This window comes from Poromitra crassiceps (assembly GCF_964638095.1).
Source record: "Poromitra crassiceps genome assembly, chromosome: 1".
Lineage (NCBI taxonomy): Eukaryota > Metazoa > Chordata > Actinopteri > Beryciformes > Melamphaidae > Poromitra > Poromitra crassiceps.
The window spans coordinates 121,488,641-121,510,569 of NC_139623.1; the positions used below are offsets into that span (position 1 = coordinate 121,488,641).

The 21,929-nt window shown below is 43.7% G+C and overlaps 2 protein-coding genes across 2 annotated transcripts in view; one reads left to right on the top strand and one right to left on the bottom strand.

Moving 5' to 3' along the window:
- The window catches only part of stk10 (serine/threonine kinase 10), a 167,034-nt gene that overhangs the window by 86,387 nt on the left and 58,718 nt on the right, over positions 1-21,929 (top strand). The window contains exons 5-6 of the mRNA XM_083631834.1: positions 15,929-16,001; positions 21,159-21,353. Of these exons, the coding sequence (XP_083487960.1) occupies positions 15,929-16,001; positions 21,159-21,353 (268 nt within the window). The remainder of the gene's footprint in view (positions 1-15,928; positions 16,002-21,158; positions 21,354-21,929) is intronic.
- zswim2 (zinc finger, SWIM-type containing 2) lies at positions 7,170-8,318 on the bottom strand (the record flags this gene model as incomplete). The annotated part of the gene is made up of 1 exon (XM_083646142.1): positions 7,170-8,318. The coding sequence occupies one exon, from the start codon at positions 8,316-8,318 to the stop codon at positions 7,170-7,172; it is 1,149 nt and encodes a 382-aa protein (XP_083502268.1).

Below are 21,929 nucleotides of genomic sequence, written 5' to 3' on the forward strand. Positions count from 1 at the left end.
TTAAAGTATGCAAATCGAAGTGGTTTCTGACAAGAATAATGTCACGTTACTCCGAGACTGCTCAACCCCATGACAGAGCCACTCTCCCCGGCTTGGGAGAGTGAAGAGCTCCGTCCGCGCGTCCCCGATGCCTGGAGCACAGCGGCTCATGCTCGTGCTCTAGAAGGCAGGCGCCCACGCGTTGCTGCCTGGCCGGCAGAAAGTGCTCCAGACTCGGTGTGATAATCCTGTAACATCATTTGAGCTTATTCAGGTAAGATATTAATAATGTAATGACACATTCAGCGAGAAACTGTCTATAATGAAGATGTGTCAAATATGACAATGTGGTGTTCAGTATTTTAAGAGCACAGGGTTTTTCTCATATCCTGAAAAGTTGGCGATATATATATATATACATATCGTCAAACATATCGTCTGATATCCGATAGGCCGAATGATATATCGGTTAATTCTTAAAACATAATAAGCGCGAATCCACAATGGCTGCGACCAGATACAGTATGTGAATTTGTGTGACATCATCCACTCCATTGTGATGCCATCCACTCCATTCAGATTGATTTTGTGGACCAACATTTTTTGGTTGACCAACCAACAGAGTGACTTATAGAGGTGGGACCATGAATAGTCACAGCTAATAATAATCATGGGATGAAGGTACAGTTGATGGCACTGTCAAGTTTGTGTTCATACTAGTGCTCCATATACAGTTAACACATTGAGTGCCAAGGACGTCTCTGGACGTCCTAAAAAAATGTAACGAGGAGTGCCAAGGACGTCTGTGGACGTCCTAAAATCATAATTCATATTATTCCATAATTCTGCTTTTTAAGGTCGTACCTAGCCAGTGAGCATGAATCCCTTCAAGGGATCACACGGCGCCACCTTAAACATCGACAGGGAAGCTGCGCCACCCACCTCAGATCCTTTACTTTGTGCATGAGACAGCAGGGAAAGACGTGATCAAAGAGGAAACCGATGCATGCTTCAGCCAGAGCCTATAGATTGCTCTGTCTGCAGCGGAGAGTGGGCTCGGCTGCATCCGCGCTCACAACTGAGCTCTTATGCTTCTATCTATCTCCACACGCTTCCCTGCCAGAAAGCCAGCATCCGAAGCCGAACGGCCAAGCCTTTTCGTTCAGTCGCGTTTTGCATTTCCTTGATGCGCGCTGGGATCCGTCCGGGGCAAAAACGGAGTCGAGAAAACAAACTCTGTGCGTGTGGGGAGGAGCCCACAGCTCAGAGGTGGAGAAGGGGAGGGGGGGGGGGGGGGGGGCACGCAGGCTGCACAGAAACCACACCACGCCACCACATCAGAAAACACCAGCCAGAGTCAGTGAATGTGCTCGAAATTAGAGTGCAAAAGGTATTCATAAAAGTGACTATATCTTGGAAAGTAAAAAAAAACGACAGAAAACCCTTGAAAGTGCACTTTTTTCAGAGGCTGTCATTTCATAATGGAACTGTCTAGAAACAAAATTTCTTCTTTGGAAGAAGCAGGAGTGTTCAATGTTTCATTAAAGTCCAGCCCCGTCAATATAGCCCTAATAGAAAAAATTCTATAGCTGTTTTCAACTGAATGGAAGTGAATCTGGCACAGGCTGCAGACAATTTTACTGAAGCGCTGTGGCACTCAATGTGTTAAGACTAGAATGTCTGCGTGCTACTGTACGTGCCCCCAATTCTAGGATCAAAACTGGAGATGATGAACTGAACTGTGCTTGCTCAATTCTAGAACAAAGCGCCCTTCGTTCGTTTCAAATGTCTCCCCTTAATTCATCCTTGCCCTCTTCTCCCTGATCCTGAAATTTGTGACAAGGATGAATGATGTCTATACATACAGTGTCCAATAAACATGTTATGGAAATTCTTGCACTTGGCTTCGGGATTGGAGTTTGCCCCAGTTCTTTGTGCTGGCTCGCTCTCACAGTCAAGTAGTATAGTGATGTCACATGTCTATGACCTCAGTTGTGATGTCACAATGCAGTTTACCTAAGCCATTCTGACATCACTGAAGATGTCACAATGTATGACCTCATTAGCATGAGGTATATTATTCATCAGTGCTTTATCACTGATGATGCATCTGTGGCCCTCCACAAACTTTTACGCCTTCTCAGTGACATCACTGATGACATCATCACTGATGACATTACTCACAAAAAAAACAAAACAGTCTTGGTCACTGAGTTGAGCAGCCTGTGGCGCAGGAGGAATATAGACCAACAACAGTAGTAACGAGCACACTCACCAAACGTTAAAAACTCAGGTGCAAGGCACAAAATAATTACTTAAAGGAGAGAACAGCCAGCACACTTGAATGTCCTTTCAAAAGTTTAATCCATCATCTGGGCAGTCAGCTACAACAGACGTTGTAGTAGACCTTCTTCAACGCTAAAGAAGGCTTGGCTGAAACGTCCGACTTTGGTGCCTGAAAAAATTTGATACTTTAAAAAGTCAGATGCAAAGTTAGAAAGGCAGCTTACAGGACACATTGAGGCGATAACACATTTGTAATTAGCATTATGTACTTGCCTTCACTTCAGTATAGTGGTAATCAGATGGGAGTAGTAAGAGCCAGCTAATGTTGCAGTATCAAGTTATATAGCCCCATTTGTTTATGCTTGAGAGACGTTAAACTGCCAGCTGGTGGTGAACTCTTATCTTTTAACAGCATCTCTCTGAGGTGAAAACCTTGTCTTGAAGGAACACTTCTAGAAATGGAGTTCTCTCCCCTCACTGTTCCAGAACAGTGAACTAATGTTCTGTGTTCCACTCACATTGGCTCAGCTGTAAGACGGCCTCTGACCCTTCTGTTGTGGGTAGATGGTGGAGGATATAAACAGTGTGGCATTTGATCTATTACCTGCAGAGGTACAGTTTGGGGGAAAGTAGCCCACCTAAACTTATTTTGCCCAAGCTACTGTAATTCCCAATTGCCTATGATGATGTGTTAAAGGGGCCATATTATGCATTTCTTAATTTTGTATCATATATATGTTGTTACAATCTTGGATGGTCATATTAAACATGGGCTAAGCTTCAAATAAATAGGTGAAGGTGTTTTAATGTTACCCCCATGAACCCCCCCCCCCCCCTCATGAAGTATCGTAGACGAGAGGACATGGATTTGTGCGAGAGCATAGTTCTAGTGACGTCAGTAGAAGTTGTTACCATGGTGATGCCAAGCCTAGCCCGGGCCCGCGGCGTGCGTGCCCTGCCCCTCCCTTCCCTGTTCTGACATTCCAGTAGACTGCCGCGACAGTGTAATCACAAGGGATTTCTGCATTCTGGCCTCATTTCAATCTAGTATTAAACATACTATTGGTTCATGTTGGAATAAAAACACTGCTTGTATCGATAAATGTGCACCATTACTACTACAAAATGAAAAAATAATTTTGAAAAAGACCGAAATAACAACTTAAATCGAGCTCTGTTTAGAGGGGGGAAATCAGCGTCAGGCTGCCTGGAGGAAAACGGCACACCAAAAAAATCGTCACTCCTTGCCTTTGAGAGTAAATCTCAAAGGCTGTGAGGACGCTGTGTTTGCTGCAGCCAAACGGTTCTCAACGTGGGGTCCGAGTCCTCTGTCTGGGCAGAGAGGTTTGCAAACACAAACGACAAACTTTCACCCCTCTGCCCGCCTGGAGTATTTCGGAGGGTGGGGGTTCTTAAAGGGACAGGACCTAAAAGAGTGTTTCATACAGAGGGTGAACTGAAGGGGGCAGTGAGAGCCAGTACAAGATAAACAATGAGTTTTTTCAACTATGAATGATGCAATAAGTTACTCTACTGGAGGCCAACAATAAAATAATAATACATTATATTAGCAAAATATGGGCCCTTTAACTAACTCTTGGGCCACATTTGTGAAGCCTGGAGATCTCTCCTTATTCTTGTGCCTTATCACATTTCATTGAGGAAAACCAGGCCATGTCCAGAATGATGCAAGTATAACTGACTCTCAGATAAACGACATTCTCATTGCACATTGTAAGTTATCTTTGGAAAGTGAGTCTGTTGTCTCTTCGTCTCGCATGAATGTTCACATGCGCACACACACACACACACACACACACACACACACACACACACACACACACACGTCTCCTAAACCAGGGGTACCACTACGTACCAAACCCAGGGACCTTCCACTGCATACCAACACCCCCCCCCCCCCCCCCACATAAAATAAAATTTGATGATTTAACCATGCAATTGCAGCAGAAAGGTTTCAATGACAAAAGGCTACTAGCTGCTTCAAAACGGACACAAACACACACACACACACACACACACACACACACACACACACACACACACACACACACACACACACACACACACACACACACACAGCAATATTAGGCTGTGGAAAAAAAGGACCCCCTTGAAAATGTTTTTTTCCCTCACCAAAATTTTGCCTAATTTTGGAGTATTATTTAGCTACCTTCCTGACAAACTAACATGACATGGTTGTACAAATCTATTCCTTAGGTCTTCTAGTTTCATATGATACCAGACACTTCACTCTGGCTTTAAAACTGAGCCTGCTGCAGCCTCTGAAAGTAAATGTTCACAATTTTGACATTTCCTAAATATCGCGATATTTCCGATATATCTACCACAGTTTGGTAACCAATGTCTTACACGAACAGTGGGCTATCATTGTACACCTGCCAATGTGGACCTCTGTCTCTGGTCATTTTTGAACAAACAAAAACAGATTTACTTTTAACTCATTGAGTGCCAAGGACGAGTATGTTCGTCAATTCGTTTAGTAACGTAGAGTGCCAAGGACGAGTATGTTCGTCAATTGCGTTTTTTGACGGTGGGACGTGGATCAATGCCTAATACATCTCCTGTAAAATTTTGGGGCATGTTGAATGTGTATAACCTATTTTGAAAGTTGAGTAAAAACAGCAGAAAAAGCCGTGATGAAACCATTCTCATGAGAATACCCCAGAAACGAGCGAGGCGTGCCCGATCCAGACTCCCCCGACGAGCGGCGGCCATCCGAACGTGGATCCGCAAGCGGCAGAGACTCGCCTGACAAGCAGCAGAGCGAGCAAAGCCACCAGACACACCCACGGAGGAGGAGTTTGCAGTAGAGGGGGGTGGGGGTGCTGTTATATTGAAGGAAATTACTGTTCAGATGTTTCAGGTCAGAAAATATTAGTTTCAGAGTCAGTGATTTGCTTGAAATGCTTAATTTCACAAAAGGCTCAATATCTCAGCTTTCTAGATGGAAACGCCTGTTTTTGCTGTTTTTGACCTATCTTCTCCGGCTGATAACTAAAGAACGGAAAATGATATCAATAAACTTTTTTTTGCTGCTGATACAATAGAGTCTCGTCGTTCTTTGTGCCTGTTCGGTGTTTACATAGTAATATCACACAATATTCTGTGGGCCTTGAGAAATCACTGAAAACGCTCTGAAACTCTGGCACTGGGAGCGTCCGTTCTCCAAAAGTGGCTGGCACTCAATGAGTTAAGGTGTTTTTCCATAATATTACTGCAAATAGACTTTATTTATTTATTTTTGTAAGAAATTGCCGAGAGGGGACCTCCTCCTCCATATACTGCAGTGGAACTGTATGTGAACACCTGTTGAAGAAAGCTCAAAAGAGGCTTTTCTTCTTACGACAACTCAAACAGGCTGAACTTCCCTCTCAGCTCCTGATAAACTTTTATAGATACAGTAGATAGATAGATAGATAGATACAGTAGATAGTAGATAGATAGATAGATAGATAGATAGATACTGTAGATAGATAGATAGATAGATATAGATACTACATGTGCAGATTAATGGATATGAAGTGTTTGTTTTTGGCACGTGTGCTCATGAACACAATTTAAAAGGTTTTCACTATAGGTAGTGCTGCAGTGTGAATACTGGTGGAGAAGATGTCCCATTTCAGATACCAGGATTACATTTTGGCAAATATTGTGAATTTGCGGGTTCTCAATTAGTAGGATTAGATGGGACGGTCTCTGTTTCAGAGAACCGCACCGGCTCGATTGGGGTGATGAGGTAGGGCTGATTGGTGCACATCAAGATCAGGGGTGTTGCATTCTTGAATGGCTGGACCCATCGGGTAGGTGTGGTCTGCTAAGCCGGTACGGGTTGCAGTGAAGGCCCCTGACATAATATAAGCTAATCTGGGGTTTAACGGCCAGGGAGATGCGGAAGGACACACAGGTGAGCCACGGAGGGCCTGGACATCCTGCCGGTCCTCAGGATGAGATCTTCGGGTGTCACCTCCAGACCCAGGTGTCATGCAGCTGCTGGAAGATGATACATGATATGCTCAGACCCATTATCCAGGATGGCATAAGTCTCTTTCCATGGTGCAGGAGCACTGGTTGTCCCTTTAGCAAGATGCGGTTAGCATCTGACTCGCCACTCCACAACCGCTCAATACCAACATCACCAAGGCATCCTTAAATCACAGCCACCACCTCCCAGGGCTGCTAGCTGTCCAGTGGCCTACTTACCTCAACAGCCTCCAAGTTGGTACCAGTATGGGCACCCACCAGTTCACCCCAACCACTCACCATGGATGCATACGTCTCACAACCGCCGGTTATGCCGCAACTACATAGTGGCCCAGCACGTGCAATGCGACTCTATACTCTACCTTACCTCCTGACAACCCAGTGGAGTCAAAGCCTTCAGTAGTGCACCAAAAAGCTTATTGCTACTCCCAGCTAGCCATGGAGCCACCCTGCACTGCTCATTGTGCCACTCCAGGAGCTGCTGTTCTCCATCCCTTACAGCCAGCAGATTGCTTCAGTTCTCTCCACTCTCTCCCTTCAGGTTGGCTGGTAGGCTGGTACTCGTCATCAACTTCTTGCTTGCTTGCTTGCTTGGAGGAATCTTCCACTTCTACTAGTGAGCAGCATCTGCTTCTTCAGGGGCATCTTCCACTTGCCCGTAACCCTACCTGCTTCCTCTGTTTATCAAAACTCCAGTCAGTCTTAACTCTGAAATGCATCTATTGATCATGTCTTGCCTGGTTGTCATGACTCTTGGTTTGGATTGCAGCCTATTTCACCAGACGGATAAGGTTAGGTTATTCTCTGGCAGTTTGTCACCGGCATTGGAGAGGCAGGAGGCAGTATGAGGGGTGGCCCTACCTCCAACAGGTGCTCCAAGTTTAGCGACAATAAATAACATAGCCATCCAAGGGGCAGGAGTTTGTCTTCCGCAGGATCCCATCCACACAGGCTGCGTGGAACTGGTGATGGCAGGGCAGGGTTCGGGCGATCTGGTTCAAGGCAAAGCTCTGCAGACAGATCCGACACTGCTTTCCCGCGGCCAGCAGATGAGTCTGAACTGGTGAGCACCTCACCAGGACCGTAGGCAGACACTCCAACACACGCTCTGGTATGGGGTCCTCAGCATCAGGGGCGATACTGGGATTGACTGGCTGAGAGGACACCCCTCTTTCTTGATCAGTCAGGTCCTCTCCCACATGGCGCCACTTCCCTCCCCTTTCCGTTTTTGAGACAAACCGATGCTTAAACCGATAAGGGTGGCTGCCCTTATTTAAACACTCCTCACACAGGTAGTAGTACCGACAGACAGTGCATTTGAAGCACGTGCCGGTGATGGGGCAGACGAGGCAGTTGTGGCAGTGAACTCCCAGATGTCTGTCGGGCTTCTCTCTCTCAGCAGCAGTGTAGAGCCTGGCCGCATTCTTCGCCTCCTCCAGCAGTAGCTTCAATGAGCTGAAGGCCTCCCTGCAGAGCGGGCACTTCACCTTAGGGTCCTGGCCCTGGTCTGAGAGGCCCTGGTGGTCTGCCCATATCTTCATGCAGGAGATGTGGATGTTGTTGCCGCAACCGAACCTGCACCAAGACACGGGTAGGTGTTTATCCAGCAGCTCCTCTTGACAGATAGGACACACATCCTGGGCTTCGATCGCTCTCTGGCGGACTATTCTGTCTTCGCAGTGCCGCAGCTCCCTGAGTTGGAGGATCTTTGAAATTTCTCTTTCCACAAGCCCTTCCTGAAAACAGTATTGATGTTGTCTCGGTAGTCTGAATTCCCGCATTAAAACCCAGCAGATGTGTTTGCATGGCTCCCTCTCCCTGTGGAATGCAGAACAAGTGCAAGTATGTGGGTCGCCCAAGGACACCCTAAATATTTTGTCCTCTCCCTGCTCCTTTAGTTGAAATGATGTTGGGCCATAGGTTCTAAGGAGGAACGCAGTCATGGTGAGGGCTTGGTCCTGGTGCAAACTCACTGCATCGCTGGCGGTGTTCCTCCAAACAGTGCTTCTCTTCCTGCTCGGAAACGCCATGATAATGAAGGCACAACAATGCGGCGGCTAATAATGGCGTGGCTTCCCTCCCACCACTTATTATAGCCTCAGCCGGGATGATGATGTCACAATGGCTCTGTGTGTGAGTAGAGAAAGATTTATGACATCACTAATGATATCACAATGACCTGTCACCTGTGCCTAAGTGAATTGTGACACACTGATGATGTCATGACATGTCATCATTGATGTCATTGTGATGTTATGATAAGAGGGTCTGTCCGTATGTATGTCTGTCCCCACGAAAGAGTGCATAAAACAGAATAAAAAACTAGCTATATGACACTTCAGTCCACATAACCATAACAAGTGACAATTATAGCTGCTCGCAGCAAAGGGTCATGGCCGGGCACTGACTGAGATGCTCACGTCATTTTTTGCAAGTCCAAGTCGTCTCAAGTCTTTGAGCTAGAGTCCAAGTCAAGTCTCAAGTCTTTTAGCTATAGTCCAATCTGCTGCATGCAATCCAGTCTGCTTAGAACACTGCCATTAGTGACAGGGCTGGGGCAGAAGTAAGGCTGCAGCAGGTTAAGTACGTGGCAGTTGAACATAGAAGCAGAGAGAGAGAGTAGGGACAGTGAAGCTAGTGGGCAGAGAGAGAGAGATAGACTGAAATATTGCTTATTTATACTTTGGCATGTATGACATCACCGATGACATCATAGTAGCAAGTATGACATCACCGATGACATCATAGCAACAACTATGACATCACCCACCCAGTCTGATCAGCCAGGAAGGATGACATCATTGATGACATCATCACTGATGACATCATTGCTCGAGTGATTAATTAATACACAGGACAAGATGTTACTATCCCTTGTGCCAAAATCTGAGGAAAAACACATTTAGAAGCCCAATCCAGAATAAAACAAGGTAACAGGCTAACAAACTAATAAACAAGACACAAATCACCAGTTACCTACCCTAGCCAACAGCAGTATGAAGCATGTCATTGGGGTTTTGAAGTGGGCACCTTCCTTCACCGATGTTTCGTTAAGTTAGGCCCATGACACCTCAAGAAGGCTTAACGGTGTAATCCAGCGTCCCGGAAACACCCCCCTCCATGCTACCACCGCACAACTGCATATTACCTCACCATCTAAGCCTATCTATCCAGGTCGGTTCGGTATGACATTCTTAACTACACCACCACTGTCAATGATTCAGCCCTGTTGATGCGGACCGTCAATCATGACCAACAACAAAAGCAATCAATCAATCTTATCTTAGCGAGCTCCCCAGCTAGCATGTTTCCTCCTTAGCCACAGCCATTCACTTGCTCGTTCTGCTGCCTGATACATGTTGCTAACCGCAAGCTTCAGGCTCCGTCCCCGAATGCCCAGTTAGTAGGGCAATAACTTTGCCACAAAACCACGGCAGCCTACCTCTACAGGCCGCACTCGAGCCCTCCAACCTCGCTGCTCTGCCTCTGCTGCCATTTCAGCATACCTAGCTTTCTTGCGCTCATAAGCCTCCTCAACTCGATCTTCCCAGGGAGGGGACTGTGAGTTCGATAAAATAAACTATCTTCTCTACCTCACACCACAGTAACAAGTACGGACGTAGCCAGGTGCTAACTATATATGCTGGGATGACTAGCTGTTCATTCAAGTCAACCCTCATTTCCCAGGCTCCACCTACACTTAGCTGCCCTAACTTGTGCCTGACCTTAATTGGTCTAATCTTTTCTCCCTCATGTACACATTTGATCTGTCTAGTCTCTTTGCTAGCAAGTAGAGAATTTACTTCTAGCCGCTTTTCCTCAACTGCAGCTGCCAAACATTTCAACACCTGGTTGTGACGCCAGGTGTATCGCCCCTGGGAGAGACTGACCTTACATCCTGACAGTATATGCCTCAGTGTACATACACTAGAACACAATGGGCAGGCACCATCCTCGCCCAACCACTGATTTAAGTTCTGGGGAGATGGCAGCACATCATAAGTAGCTCCTATAATAAATCTAATTCTACTGGCCTCCATGCTCCACAACTCTCTCCACTTCAACTTTCTCTTCTCGACACTCTCCCAGTTCACCCACTGTCCTTGCTTTGCCTCCGACACTGCCTTAGTACATCTTACTGCCTCCTCTTGCCTATGTACTTCTTCAACTACCATCTTCCTCTTTTCTATTACTGATGCCTTGTTCCACACAGGTTTCCCTATGCACAACCCTAAGCCTCCACGCCCGTGCTGCACCTGGCCTATGATATCCCTGTGTCTTAAGAGCTGACTGTGCTTGCTGTACTGCCTCCTTTGGGTTCCACTTCCTCCCTGTTTTAACTGTGGGTGCTACACTCCTAACCACTGGATCCTTTGACTGAGTCAGAGTCATTTCCAGTCTAACCTTAGCACACTTGAACTCCTCTGTCAGGCTAGATAATGGCAATTCCAATATGCCTTTCCCATATAAGACTGCACTGCTTAGGCAGCGTGGGACTCCGAGCCATTTTCTAATGAATGAGTTAATCGTCCTTTCTAGCTTTTCTACCTTTGAAAGGGGAACCTCATACACTGTCAGTGGCCACATCAACCGAGTCAACAATCCAAACTGCAAACACCACAACTTTAACTTTCCTGGGAGCCCTGACTTGTCTATACTTGAAATACCTTGAATCATTTCCTGCCTCACCTCCTCAAACTGTCCCTTATCACTGTCCATTATCATACCATCTTCCCAAACTCTTGACTGGTTTCTCTAACACTGTAGGCACCACCTCATCATTTATAACAAACCTCTTACCTTCTACCCTCCCTTTAATGATTGAAATAGTCCTGGACTTACTTACATCACATCATTAGGTAATTAGGGCAATTAAGATGCTCTTTAGGTTATACATGGGGGCAGAATTCAACATTTTGATGCACTGTGGGCTCAAATTTTGATCTATCGAAAATTTGTGATACTTTTGTGGAGGACAGTCTAATGATGCAGATGCTAGAGTTTGGTGTCGTTTGAAGAAAAAATGTGGGAGGAGTAGGGTTTAAATAGTTTTACAGTTTTTGCAGTTTTGCTGTCTTTGGACTTCATAATTGGCCATAGATTGCAGTGTACAAAAGTTTCCTCATTTGGGCCCACATTGCAACACGTTGCAAAGCCGTAACACGTATGCCTGATTTGTTATGAATTTTCAAAGTTTGAAACTTTAGACGGTCGCTGTAGCGCCACCATCAGGACTATTGGCGCCAAATTCGTCAAATTCCACAAATAACAGCAACCAATCAACACACACACGCGCACACACACACACACACACACACACACGCACACACACACACACACGCACACACACACACACATATACATACATACTGTACATGCGTGCGCGTCGGTGGCCCTGTGCATGTATTGTATTGTGTGAGAAAGGTGCATTCTACAGTTTTCTCCTTTTATATTCTAATTCATGGGCTTTTTGAGCGTCCTCGACATTCCTGACATTGCACAGTCGAAATGGTCAACATGATTTATATTAAAGCATGGCTCGGCGGACAAGCCAACGGCCAACAAAAAAAACGCATTTACGTTCCAAAAGTCATAAAAGTTATTAACAGTTGTGAAGAGTATCATGCTGAACCCAAATTTGCGTTCCCATTAACTTTTGTTAACCACAGACGTTATTTTATGCATTTAAGTGAAACCCCGATTCTAAAACCCCATTCGCTTTTCCCCTGATGAACACGGAAGTATACTTCCGGACTCATTCCTGCGGTGCTCTATTTTGTCTGATCTTCCCCAAACCATGACAGCATGTGTGAACTGTCCTGCACAAAAGTCCCATAGAAGGTTTTTGATCGTCCACACCATTTTCATATAATTGACTTCCAAATGTTGATGAACTGCCGTGGCTTGGGTCTATTTCACACAGGAACACAAGAAAACTTAAACATTATAGGGCGTGCTATAGCAACATTTCAAATGTTAAATTATATAATGTGTTTTTCCTTATATAAACACCTGCCCAACATTTGGACCTTCTGCGATGACGAGTAAACTGATTGTGCTGTGCAAGGAAACCAATCATGAGATCACTAAGCTTTTAGTCTAATTCAAATAGGTTTACCGTAATTTGATTCAACATGTTTATTATCCCCCAAGAGATATTTGGTTTAGTTATTCTTCATATATTTTTTACTGTATGTCTTTATTTTTAATTCTAATACATTTTTCATTAACACATTTTCCCATGCACTGTCTTCATTGACTTTGACTTTCCAAAGCCTCACATACTTCCTTCAAGACACCACAACTAGATATAATCACTGGGAGTTGCCTCTCTTAACTAATTAAGTCCTGACACTGGCTTATTTACAGCCCAACTATATACAGTATGAATGCAAACAAGGCAGCAATTAACTGTCTTTGAGGTGAGCCAAATATACCAGCCCATGGTGCACAGCAGACAATTGTCCAAGTCCCTCTGATCCGAGTCCCAATTGAGTCTCAAGTCAATTGGTCCCGAGTCTCAAGCAAGTCCCAAGTCTTTCCTTTTGTCGGCAAGTCAAGTCAAGTCAAGTCACAATGTTATTTCAAGTCAAGTCTCGAGTCGAGTCATAGGTTATGTCAAGTCAAGTCGAGTCAAAGATTGTCAATTCAAGTCCCTCACAAGTCGAGTCCAGTCACAGGTTATGTCAAGTCGAGTCACAGGTTAGAAAAAATGACAAGGCACGTCCTCCAGTAAAATATAAAAAGCCTATAAGGTTATTAATCACGTGTGTGAATTTACACCGAGTGCACCAAGACTGGCTTACCATGGTCGTAGCTGCGCCCAGTCTTTAGGCTGCGGACGTGCGCGTTCACGTAAATACGTGCTTGTTGCCAAGCAACACACTTCTCTCAGACGAGCTCGAGACAGCTCCAACTCAGCTCAAACTTATAGAGTTGTATTCAAAGCATAGAAACGTTCTCACAGCTCAATTTAACAGCGCCAACACAAACACACAGAAACAAGATGTATGGAATTTGATCACAAGTGCAATCAGTACTGAATGCGATGGCAGACTGCGCACTGCGGGCAGTTGACGAAGTCAGGAAGAAATGGAAAGATCTTCGGACGCATCAGCTTTTAAAAACCCGCCGACGAGCGGAGGTCCTGCGCCCAAAACGTCTATTTACGAGAGAAGATTCCGGCCGCATCACAGGACTGAACGACACTGACAGCACAGAGCTGTTAGTCCCGACAGCGCAGATCAAGATGAGACAGCTGTCAGTCAGTACGCCTTGGGTATGTAAAAGTTACACCCAGGCGCAGCACATACAGACTACATGGTGCACTAGTCATAAAATTAAGTTAGTCGTAACTTTGAGTTCTACATCGGACGTAGCGTTACACCTAGGTGTACGCCCACCTGGTGCACTCGGCTGATCTTGTCACAAGTCAGAGTCGAGTTTCGAGTCATTTTCTTCCAAGTCCGAGTCGAGTTTCAAGTATTTACCTTCCAAGTCCGAGTCGAGTCGGAAGTCGTCAAATTTGCGACTCGAGTCGACTCGAGTCCGAGTCCCTATGACTCGAGTCCGAGTCCCTATGACTCGAGTCCAATTGTCTGGTGCACAGTGAGAAAGATTGTCCCTGAGAATTACAATATTATATTTAATCACATATATATATATATATCTATATATATCTATATATATATATATATATATATATACATATGGGTATATGGGTGAATGTTGGCACATATAAAGCGCTTTGGATAAAAGCGCTATGTAAATGTAGTCCATGCAGTCCATTGTACAATTAGACTATGGTGGGACAAAGACTATGTTGGGTCACCATACTCTAGGTAATTCATGGGAAACACTGATGTAGGATCAGTTTGGCTGATTTAACCAATTCAAAAACACTCGACAACAATTATCAGGGACAAAAAATTGTATTGGTGCTGTGTCAAGGTGATGACCTGTTGGGGTTTATTCTCATTCATCTTGCTGCCTTGTGTGTTGCAACCTTTACAATGTTTGGCATGATTATCTGGGGGAGCCTTGAAGTGGCTTCTGTAGGGTTACATTAGTTACATAATATACTCAGGCTGAGTCATTACTAATTGTAGAAGTATTTACGTTACTAGTGGTCTTTCAGGATATTGACATTGATCCCTGCCTCGGCTGATATACTGTACAATGTGCCGTAATTATATATTTTTTTGTCTTTGTCTTTTGTTTTTTTAAGAAATAAACTCTTTCCGCAGACTGCAACAGACCAAATATGTTTGACTGGGAATTCAAGTACATTTGGCTTGTAGTCTGTGAAACCAAGACAGTCACTTAAGTCCCCGTAAAAGAAAATGGCAGTTTGTAATTGAAGTAGTCAGTCTGCTTTCTTGTAAGTGAAATCCTTGGCTCCTCTGCCAAACACTTGTCTCATCTGAACCCAGGGTGCGCCGCTAGTAACATTCTGACAGAGACATGTGTTCAGCCCAAGTCAAAATAACACCCCTATAAGCTCAGGATCATGTCAGGGAACATAACACCCCTATAAGCTCAGGATCATGTCAGGGAACATAACACCCCTATAAGCTCAGGATCATGTCAGGGAACATAACACCCCTATAAGCTCAGGATCATGTCAGGGAACATAACACCCCTATAAGCTCAGGATCATGTCAGGGAACATAACACCCCTATAAGCTCAGGATCATGTCAGGGAACATAACACCCCTATAAGCTCAGGATCATGTCAGGGAACATAACACCCCTATAAGCTCAGGATCATGTCAGGGAACATAACACCCCTATAAGCTCAGGATCATGTCAGGGAACATAACACCCCTATAAGCTCAGGATCATGTCAGGGAACATAACACCCCTATAAGCTCAGGATCATGTCAGGGAACATAACACCCCTATAAGCTCAGGATCATGTCAGGGAACATAACACCCCTATAAGCTCAGGATCATGTCAGGGAACATAACACCCCTATAAGCTCAGGATCATGTCAGGGAACATAACACCCCTATAAGCTCAGGATCATGTCAGGGAACATAACACCCCTATAAGCTCAGGATCATGTCAGGGAACATAACACCCCTATAAGCTCAGGATCATGTCAGGGAACATAACACCCCTATAAGCTCAGGATCATGTCAGGGAACATAACACCCCTATAAGCTCAGGATCATGTCAGGGAACATAACACCCCTATAAGCTCAGGATCATGTCAGGGAACATAACACCCCTACAAGCTCAGGATCATGTCAGGGAACATAACACCCCTATAAGCTCAGGATCATGTCAGGGAACATAACACCCCTATAAGCTCAGGATCATGTCAGGGAACATAACACCCCTATAAGCTCAGGATCATGTCAGGGAACATAACACCCCTATAAGCTCAGGATCATGTCAGGGAACGGAGATCGCTGCTTTAGGACACATAGCCTACAGGCCTTCTGCTATAAATCCAGTGGGCTCACTTTGTGTCTCTGCCCACCATGATGTCATGACAGCTTTACCACCTGGAAACATTATCTGTCTGCCCCACGAGAGAGCTTATCAATCAATCCACTCTTACTGAGAATGACTGTTGTGGAATGTCTTAACTGTCTCAACCTGTCTTTTTGTTTTCTCTCTTCGTCCTTGTAGCTGATTTTGGCGTGTCGGCAAAAAACACCAAAACCTTACAAAGAAGAGATTCTTTCATTGGAACGCCATATTGGTGAGTAACACATACACTGTGCATGAGAACACCATCAAGTGAAAAAGGATTGCATGGGTTTGTACCAGAGGTGCGACAGAGTCAACTTTGCTCAAGTCTCAAGCCAGCTTAAATGTAGATTACCAAGTCAAGTCAGAACAAATCAAGAGTCTAGTATCAATTCAGTTATCTTAAAAAGAAAAAAGAAGCCTTTTCAATTAAATAATTATGATTTTAATTGGATTAAAACTGTAAGAGCATCATAAGTTTGATTTCTATAATCAAAATTCCATACAAATTCAGCAAACAAAATTCTAATTTAGAACATATCTCATCACTTTCAATCGAAGTCATTTGTGCAAACACAAGATCTTTTGTCAAGACTTTAGAAACATTTTCACGTCATCAGAGTAGAAGTCAAAGTCGAGTCCCAAGTCACCAGAACCCAAGTCAAGTCTCAAGTCTTCTCTTCATGAATCAACTCAAGTCTAGTATTCTCTTCATGAATCAACTCAAGTCTTAAGTCTTCTCTTCATGAATCAACTCAAGTCTTAAGTCTTCTCTTCATGATTCAACTCAAGTCTTAAGTCTTCTCTTCATGAATCAACTCAAGTCTTAAGTATTCTCTTCATGAATCAACTCAAGTCTCAAGTCTTCTCTTCATGATTCAACTCAACTCTCAAGTCTTCTCTTCATGAATCAACTCAAGTCTTAAGTATTCTCTTCATGAATCAACTCAAGTCTCAAGTCTTCTCTTCATGATTCAACTCAAGTCTTAAGTATTCTCTTCATGAATCAACTCAAGTCTCAAGTCTTCTCTTCATGATTCAACTCAACTCTAAAGTATTCTCTTCATGATTCAACTCAAGTCTCAAGTCTTCTCTTCATGATTCAACTCAACTCTCAAGTCTTCTCTTCATGATTCAACTCAAGTCTCAAGTCTTCTCTTCATGATTCAACTCAAGTCTTAAGTCTTCTCTTCATGATTCAACTCAACTCTCAAGTCTTCTCTTCATGATTCAACTCAAGTCTCAAGTATTCTCTTCATGATTCATCTCAAGTCTTCTCTTCATGATTCAACTCAATTCTCAAGTCTTCTCTTCATGCATCAATTAAAGTCTCAAGTATTCTCTTCATGAATCAACTCAAGTCTTAAGTCTTCTCTTCATGAATCAAGTCTTAAGTCTTCTCTTCATGAATCAACTCAAGTCTTAAGTCTTCTCTTCATGAATCAAGTCAAGTCTTAAGTCTTCTCTTCATGATTCAACTCAAGTCTCAAGTCTTTCCTTCATGCATCAAGTCAAGTCTCAAGTCTCTTCATGAATCAACTCAAGTCTTAAGTCTTCTCTTCATGATTCAACTCAAGTCTCAAGTCTTCTCTTCATTAAATCAACTCAAGTCTCAAGTATTCTCTTCATGCATCAATTAAAGTCTCAAGTCTTCTCTTCATGAATCAACTCAAGTCTCAAGTCTTCTCTTCATGAATCAACTCAAGTCTTAAGTCTTCTCTTCATGAATCAACTCAAGTCTTAAGTCTTCTCTTCATGAATCAACTCAAGTCTTAAGTCTTCTCTTCATGCATCAACTCAAGTCTCAAGTCTTCTCTTCATGAATCAACTCAAGTCTCAAGTCTTCTCTTCATGAATCAACTCAAGTCTCAAGTCTTCTCTTCATGAATCAACTCAAGTCTTAAGTCTTCTCTTCATGAATCAACTCAAGTCTTAAGTCTTCTCTTCATGAATCAAGTCAAGTCTTAAGTCTTCTCTTCATGAATCAACTCAAGTCTTAAGTCTTCTCTTCATGAATCAACTCAAGTCTTAAGTCTTCTCTTCATGAATCAACTCAAGTCTCAAGTCTTCTCTTCATGAATCAACTCAAGTCTCAAGTCTTCTCTTCATGAATCAACTCAAGTCTTAAGTCTTCTCTTCATGAATCAACTCAAGTCTTAAGTCTTCTCTTCATGAATCAAGTCAAGTCTTGAGTCTTCTCTTCATGAATCAACTCAAGTCTTAAGTCTTCTCTTCATGAATCAAGTCAAGTCTTAAGTCTTCTCTTCATGATTCAACTCAAGTCTCAAGTCTTTTCTTCATGCATCAAGTCAAGTCTCAAGTCTCTTCATGAATCAACTCAAGTCTTAAGTCTTCTCTTCATGATTCAACTCAAGTCTCAAGTCTTCTCTTCATTAAATCAACTCAAGTCTTAAGTATTCTCTTCATGAATCAACTCAAGTCTCAAGTCTTCTCTTCATGAATCAACTCAAGTCTTAAGTCTTCTCTTCATGAATCAAGTCAAGTCTCAAGTCTTCTCTTCATGAATCAACTCAAGTCTTAAGTCTTCTCTTCATGAATCAAGTCAAGTCTCAAGTCTTCTCTTCATGAATCAACTCAAGTCTCAAGTCTTCTCTTCATTAAATCAACTCAAGTCTTAAGTCTTCTCTTCATGAATCAACTCAAGTCTCAAGTCTTCTCTTCATTAAATCAACTCAAGTCTCAAGTCTTCTCTTCATGAATCAACTCAAGTCTCAAGTCTTCTCTTCATGAATCAACTCAAGTCTCAAGTCTTCTCTTCATTAAATCAACTCAAGTCTCAAATATTCTCTTCATGAATCAACTTAGGTCTCAGGTCTTCTATTCATGAATCAACTCAAGTCACAAGTCTTCTCTTCATGAATCAACTCAAGCAATTAAAATTGTGATTCAAGTGAGTCCCCACCTCTGGTTTATACACACATGCACGCAAGCACACACACACACACACACACACACACACACACACACACACACACACACACACACACACACACACAGTTGTGTACCCAGCTCAATACCTTACCCCTATTGTTTTCACAACAGTGCATTAACTCCACTTTGAAGGCTGCACTGTGTTGGTGTTGCCCTGAACCTTGATCCATAGTGCTATTCCCTCTGTGAATATGCTCAGTCACAGTTAACCATTGACAAGAACAGGTCATCATCAGTCAGGAATACCCTCCCGGCACAATGAAAACTCAACCTGAACCCTTTATGTGCTCAATTGAATATTAGCAACAGTCTTGGCGTACACCCGTCGCTGAACGCACTGATAACCAAAGTCAACGTGAAACGGGGAGTAAACAATAGTTTCTTAGCACTTCTTAAGTCAATCTAAGAGCTCAGATTGTGGCTCTGCTATGAGAGCAAACACATGCCGACTGGAGACGTGTGTCTGATGTTGACGCACACAAACTAGTGAGTAATGAGTGGGGACACTCCCTGCCGTAAGCAGCTAGTCACTGGCTGCTCTCATTCAGAAGCCGTTTTCACACATGCGTACAGGAACATTGCCTGTAAATCAATATCGGCCATTTCCCGGAATTTCCCTTCACACCTGAGGGCTCACATGTGTGAATATAGCCGGCACTGCAGAGCGGGTGGGGAGTGACGTGTGCACTTGGATGGGGAATTTTGGCGGTCGGCAAAACTCCGATGGTGAAATAAGTTTGCTTGTCACACAATAAATCACAGTCGTTTGACTTAAGAGGGCATGTATGTTGTATCCTTCACATTCGCTAACCAGTCTTTGAACTGAAATATTTGAAGAAGTTGGGATCCGTGTCTGAGAGAAATAGCCTGGCTGGTTCGATGTTTATCCGTTCACCTGCGTCGCGTTGAAGCACTTTTTACAGACTGGCTTCGTTTGATGTGTCCAGGAGCTTGCCTTCGCTGTCAGCAGCGTAAGCAAAATACTTCCACATTTCGCTTCGTGCATTTGCTTTCTCTACATACAAGCGCTGGGCTGCTGTGTTTACGCTGGCTTGACGCTGCCTGGATACTACTCTGCACTGCAGCCCATGACTGCAGCGCATGCCTGCTCGCATCGCATGTCCTTGTCGAACTCCGACGTTAAACGTTTGCTCGTCACAAAATAACACTCGTTTTGGGAATGTAGCCTAATGATGTTATCTTTCACATCCGCTAACCTGTTGCTCGTTGAACAAGTCGGCATTTATCAGCTCAGCTGCTATTGTTTCCTGTTAATTTTGGATGATTTAACATTGGCTGTAAGGTAATTTAACTGTTGCACGCTGCGCTGTGCAGCAGGCATGGGGAGGAGGAGGTAGGGCAGAGGAGACGAGAAGATAATTTCGCCAGTTTGCTTTGATGTGCGTGAATGATTCGATTATGCACGCTGGAAGTGAACGTTAAGCAACGTGTGTACACCTCGCCCATGAGAGAAGGACCGGCAAATGACTTGACACGTTTCACACTTGAGTCGCTCTGCCAGCATACCGGTCCTGTCACTACCGAGGAGCTAGTAAAAGATCAGCGATCGTGGGGCCGCGCTTGTGCCGCAAAACAATTTTCACACATGAAAGGCATAGACCACTTTCTGGTAATTTCCCGGTATAAAGCGCATGTGTGAAAACGGCTAGAGAGATACACTCTCATGTTTGCAACTATAGAAATGATACAAGCTTGAGAATGCTCTCTCTTTATGGTATGCTTTGTCAGTTGGAGGTGGTTTTGAAAAGTTTTGGTTTTGAAAACTTTGGAAGCAGAATCATATTTAAGTATAAGTTGTTTAAGTTTAAGCATATAACAGTATTTCACGCTTCAAATGTTTACTGCTGCTCCAGTATTTATTCACTGTGTCACCTTGTTCTCAATCATGCTCAATAAGTGACTTATTTGACGCACTTTTGGCTGGTAATCACATAGGAACAGAAACAGCCTCCAAAGTTCAGTAAGCACTAAGGAGAATGATGCCACCATATGATGCCAATATCATGAACGCTGCATCATTGTCCTTAAAGGGTTTTAGTCCAAAATGCTAAATAAATAAACAAACAAACAAACAAATAAATAAACCATTATATCACCACAATTTTTATAAGCAAATGTCTTACGATGACTTTGAACTTAAATACTAACCCATAACGTGCTTAATTTTCATACCAGCAGTCAATATGGGAGAGGGAATACAATTCTCTCCTTTCTTTTCCTGTTGTGGTGTCACTCTCTTTATCAGTCTTCTGCAGGCTTCTGTGTTTTTGCATACTGTGGTTATGTGTGCTCTGATGCTTTCATTCTAAAATGGCAAAACATGTATTATGCTTAATATCTTAACATATTATTATGATGATGATGATGATGATGTCCTTTAACTGTTGCTTTGTGTGTCTGTTTTGTCTGTGTCCAGGATGGCTCCGGAGGTGGTAATGTGTGAGACCATGAAGGATGCTCCGTACGACTATAAGGCTGATATCTGGTCTTTGGGAATCACGCTGATCGAGCTGGCCCAGATTGAACCCCCGCACCATGAGCTCAACCCCATGAGGGTCCTGCTGAAGATAGCCAAGTCAGAGCCTCCCACCTTGGATCAACCAAATAAATGGTGAGAGCTATGTTTCAAATCAGTCTTAATTCAGCTGGATTGTACACGTTGGTCAAGAGTCTTCCTATGTAATATGTGGCGATTGAGAACCGAAAAGCTGGGTTGCATTGTAGAGAAATGGAACATAAAAACTGATCATATAAAACACTGGGAACATCTTTGCGTTGCAGCCCTTTCTGCGCAATCTATGTCTCATTGGTTTCAGCACTGAATATGACTTATTATAGTATTATCACTTCTTTCACCTCAATTTCATGGAATATGAGCAAGTGTTCCCAAAATTTTGCACACTCAGTCTAGAGTCAACACTCTACTCTACTGTACAGTATATATCGAGTTCTCCTCCTCCTCCTCCTCCTCTCCACCCACACTGCAGTTTGGCCTCTCCAAAACTACAGCCACAACTCAAGAGGCGGTCAATTTGACGAGTCTGAGTGTTCCATTTGTACAGCACCGCAGAGCTGAAGTTATGGGGTGTTGGAACGCGGGGGGTTCGGGGTGTAGAGCCTACTCATCGCCTCTGCTGAAAGCTTTATTTGGATGAAGAAATATCGCTGTGTTTAAGAACCAAACTAT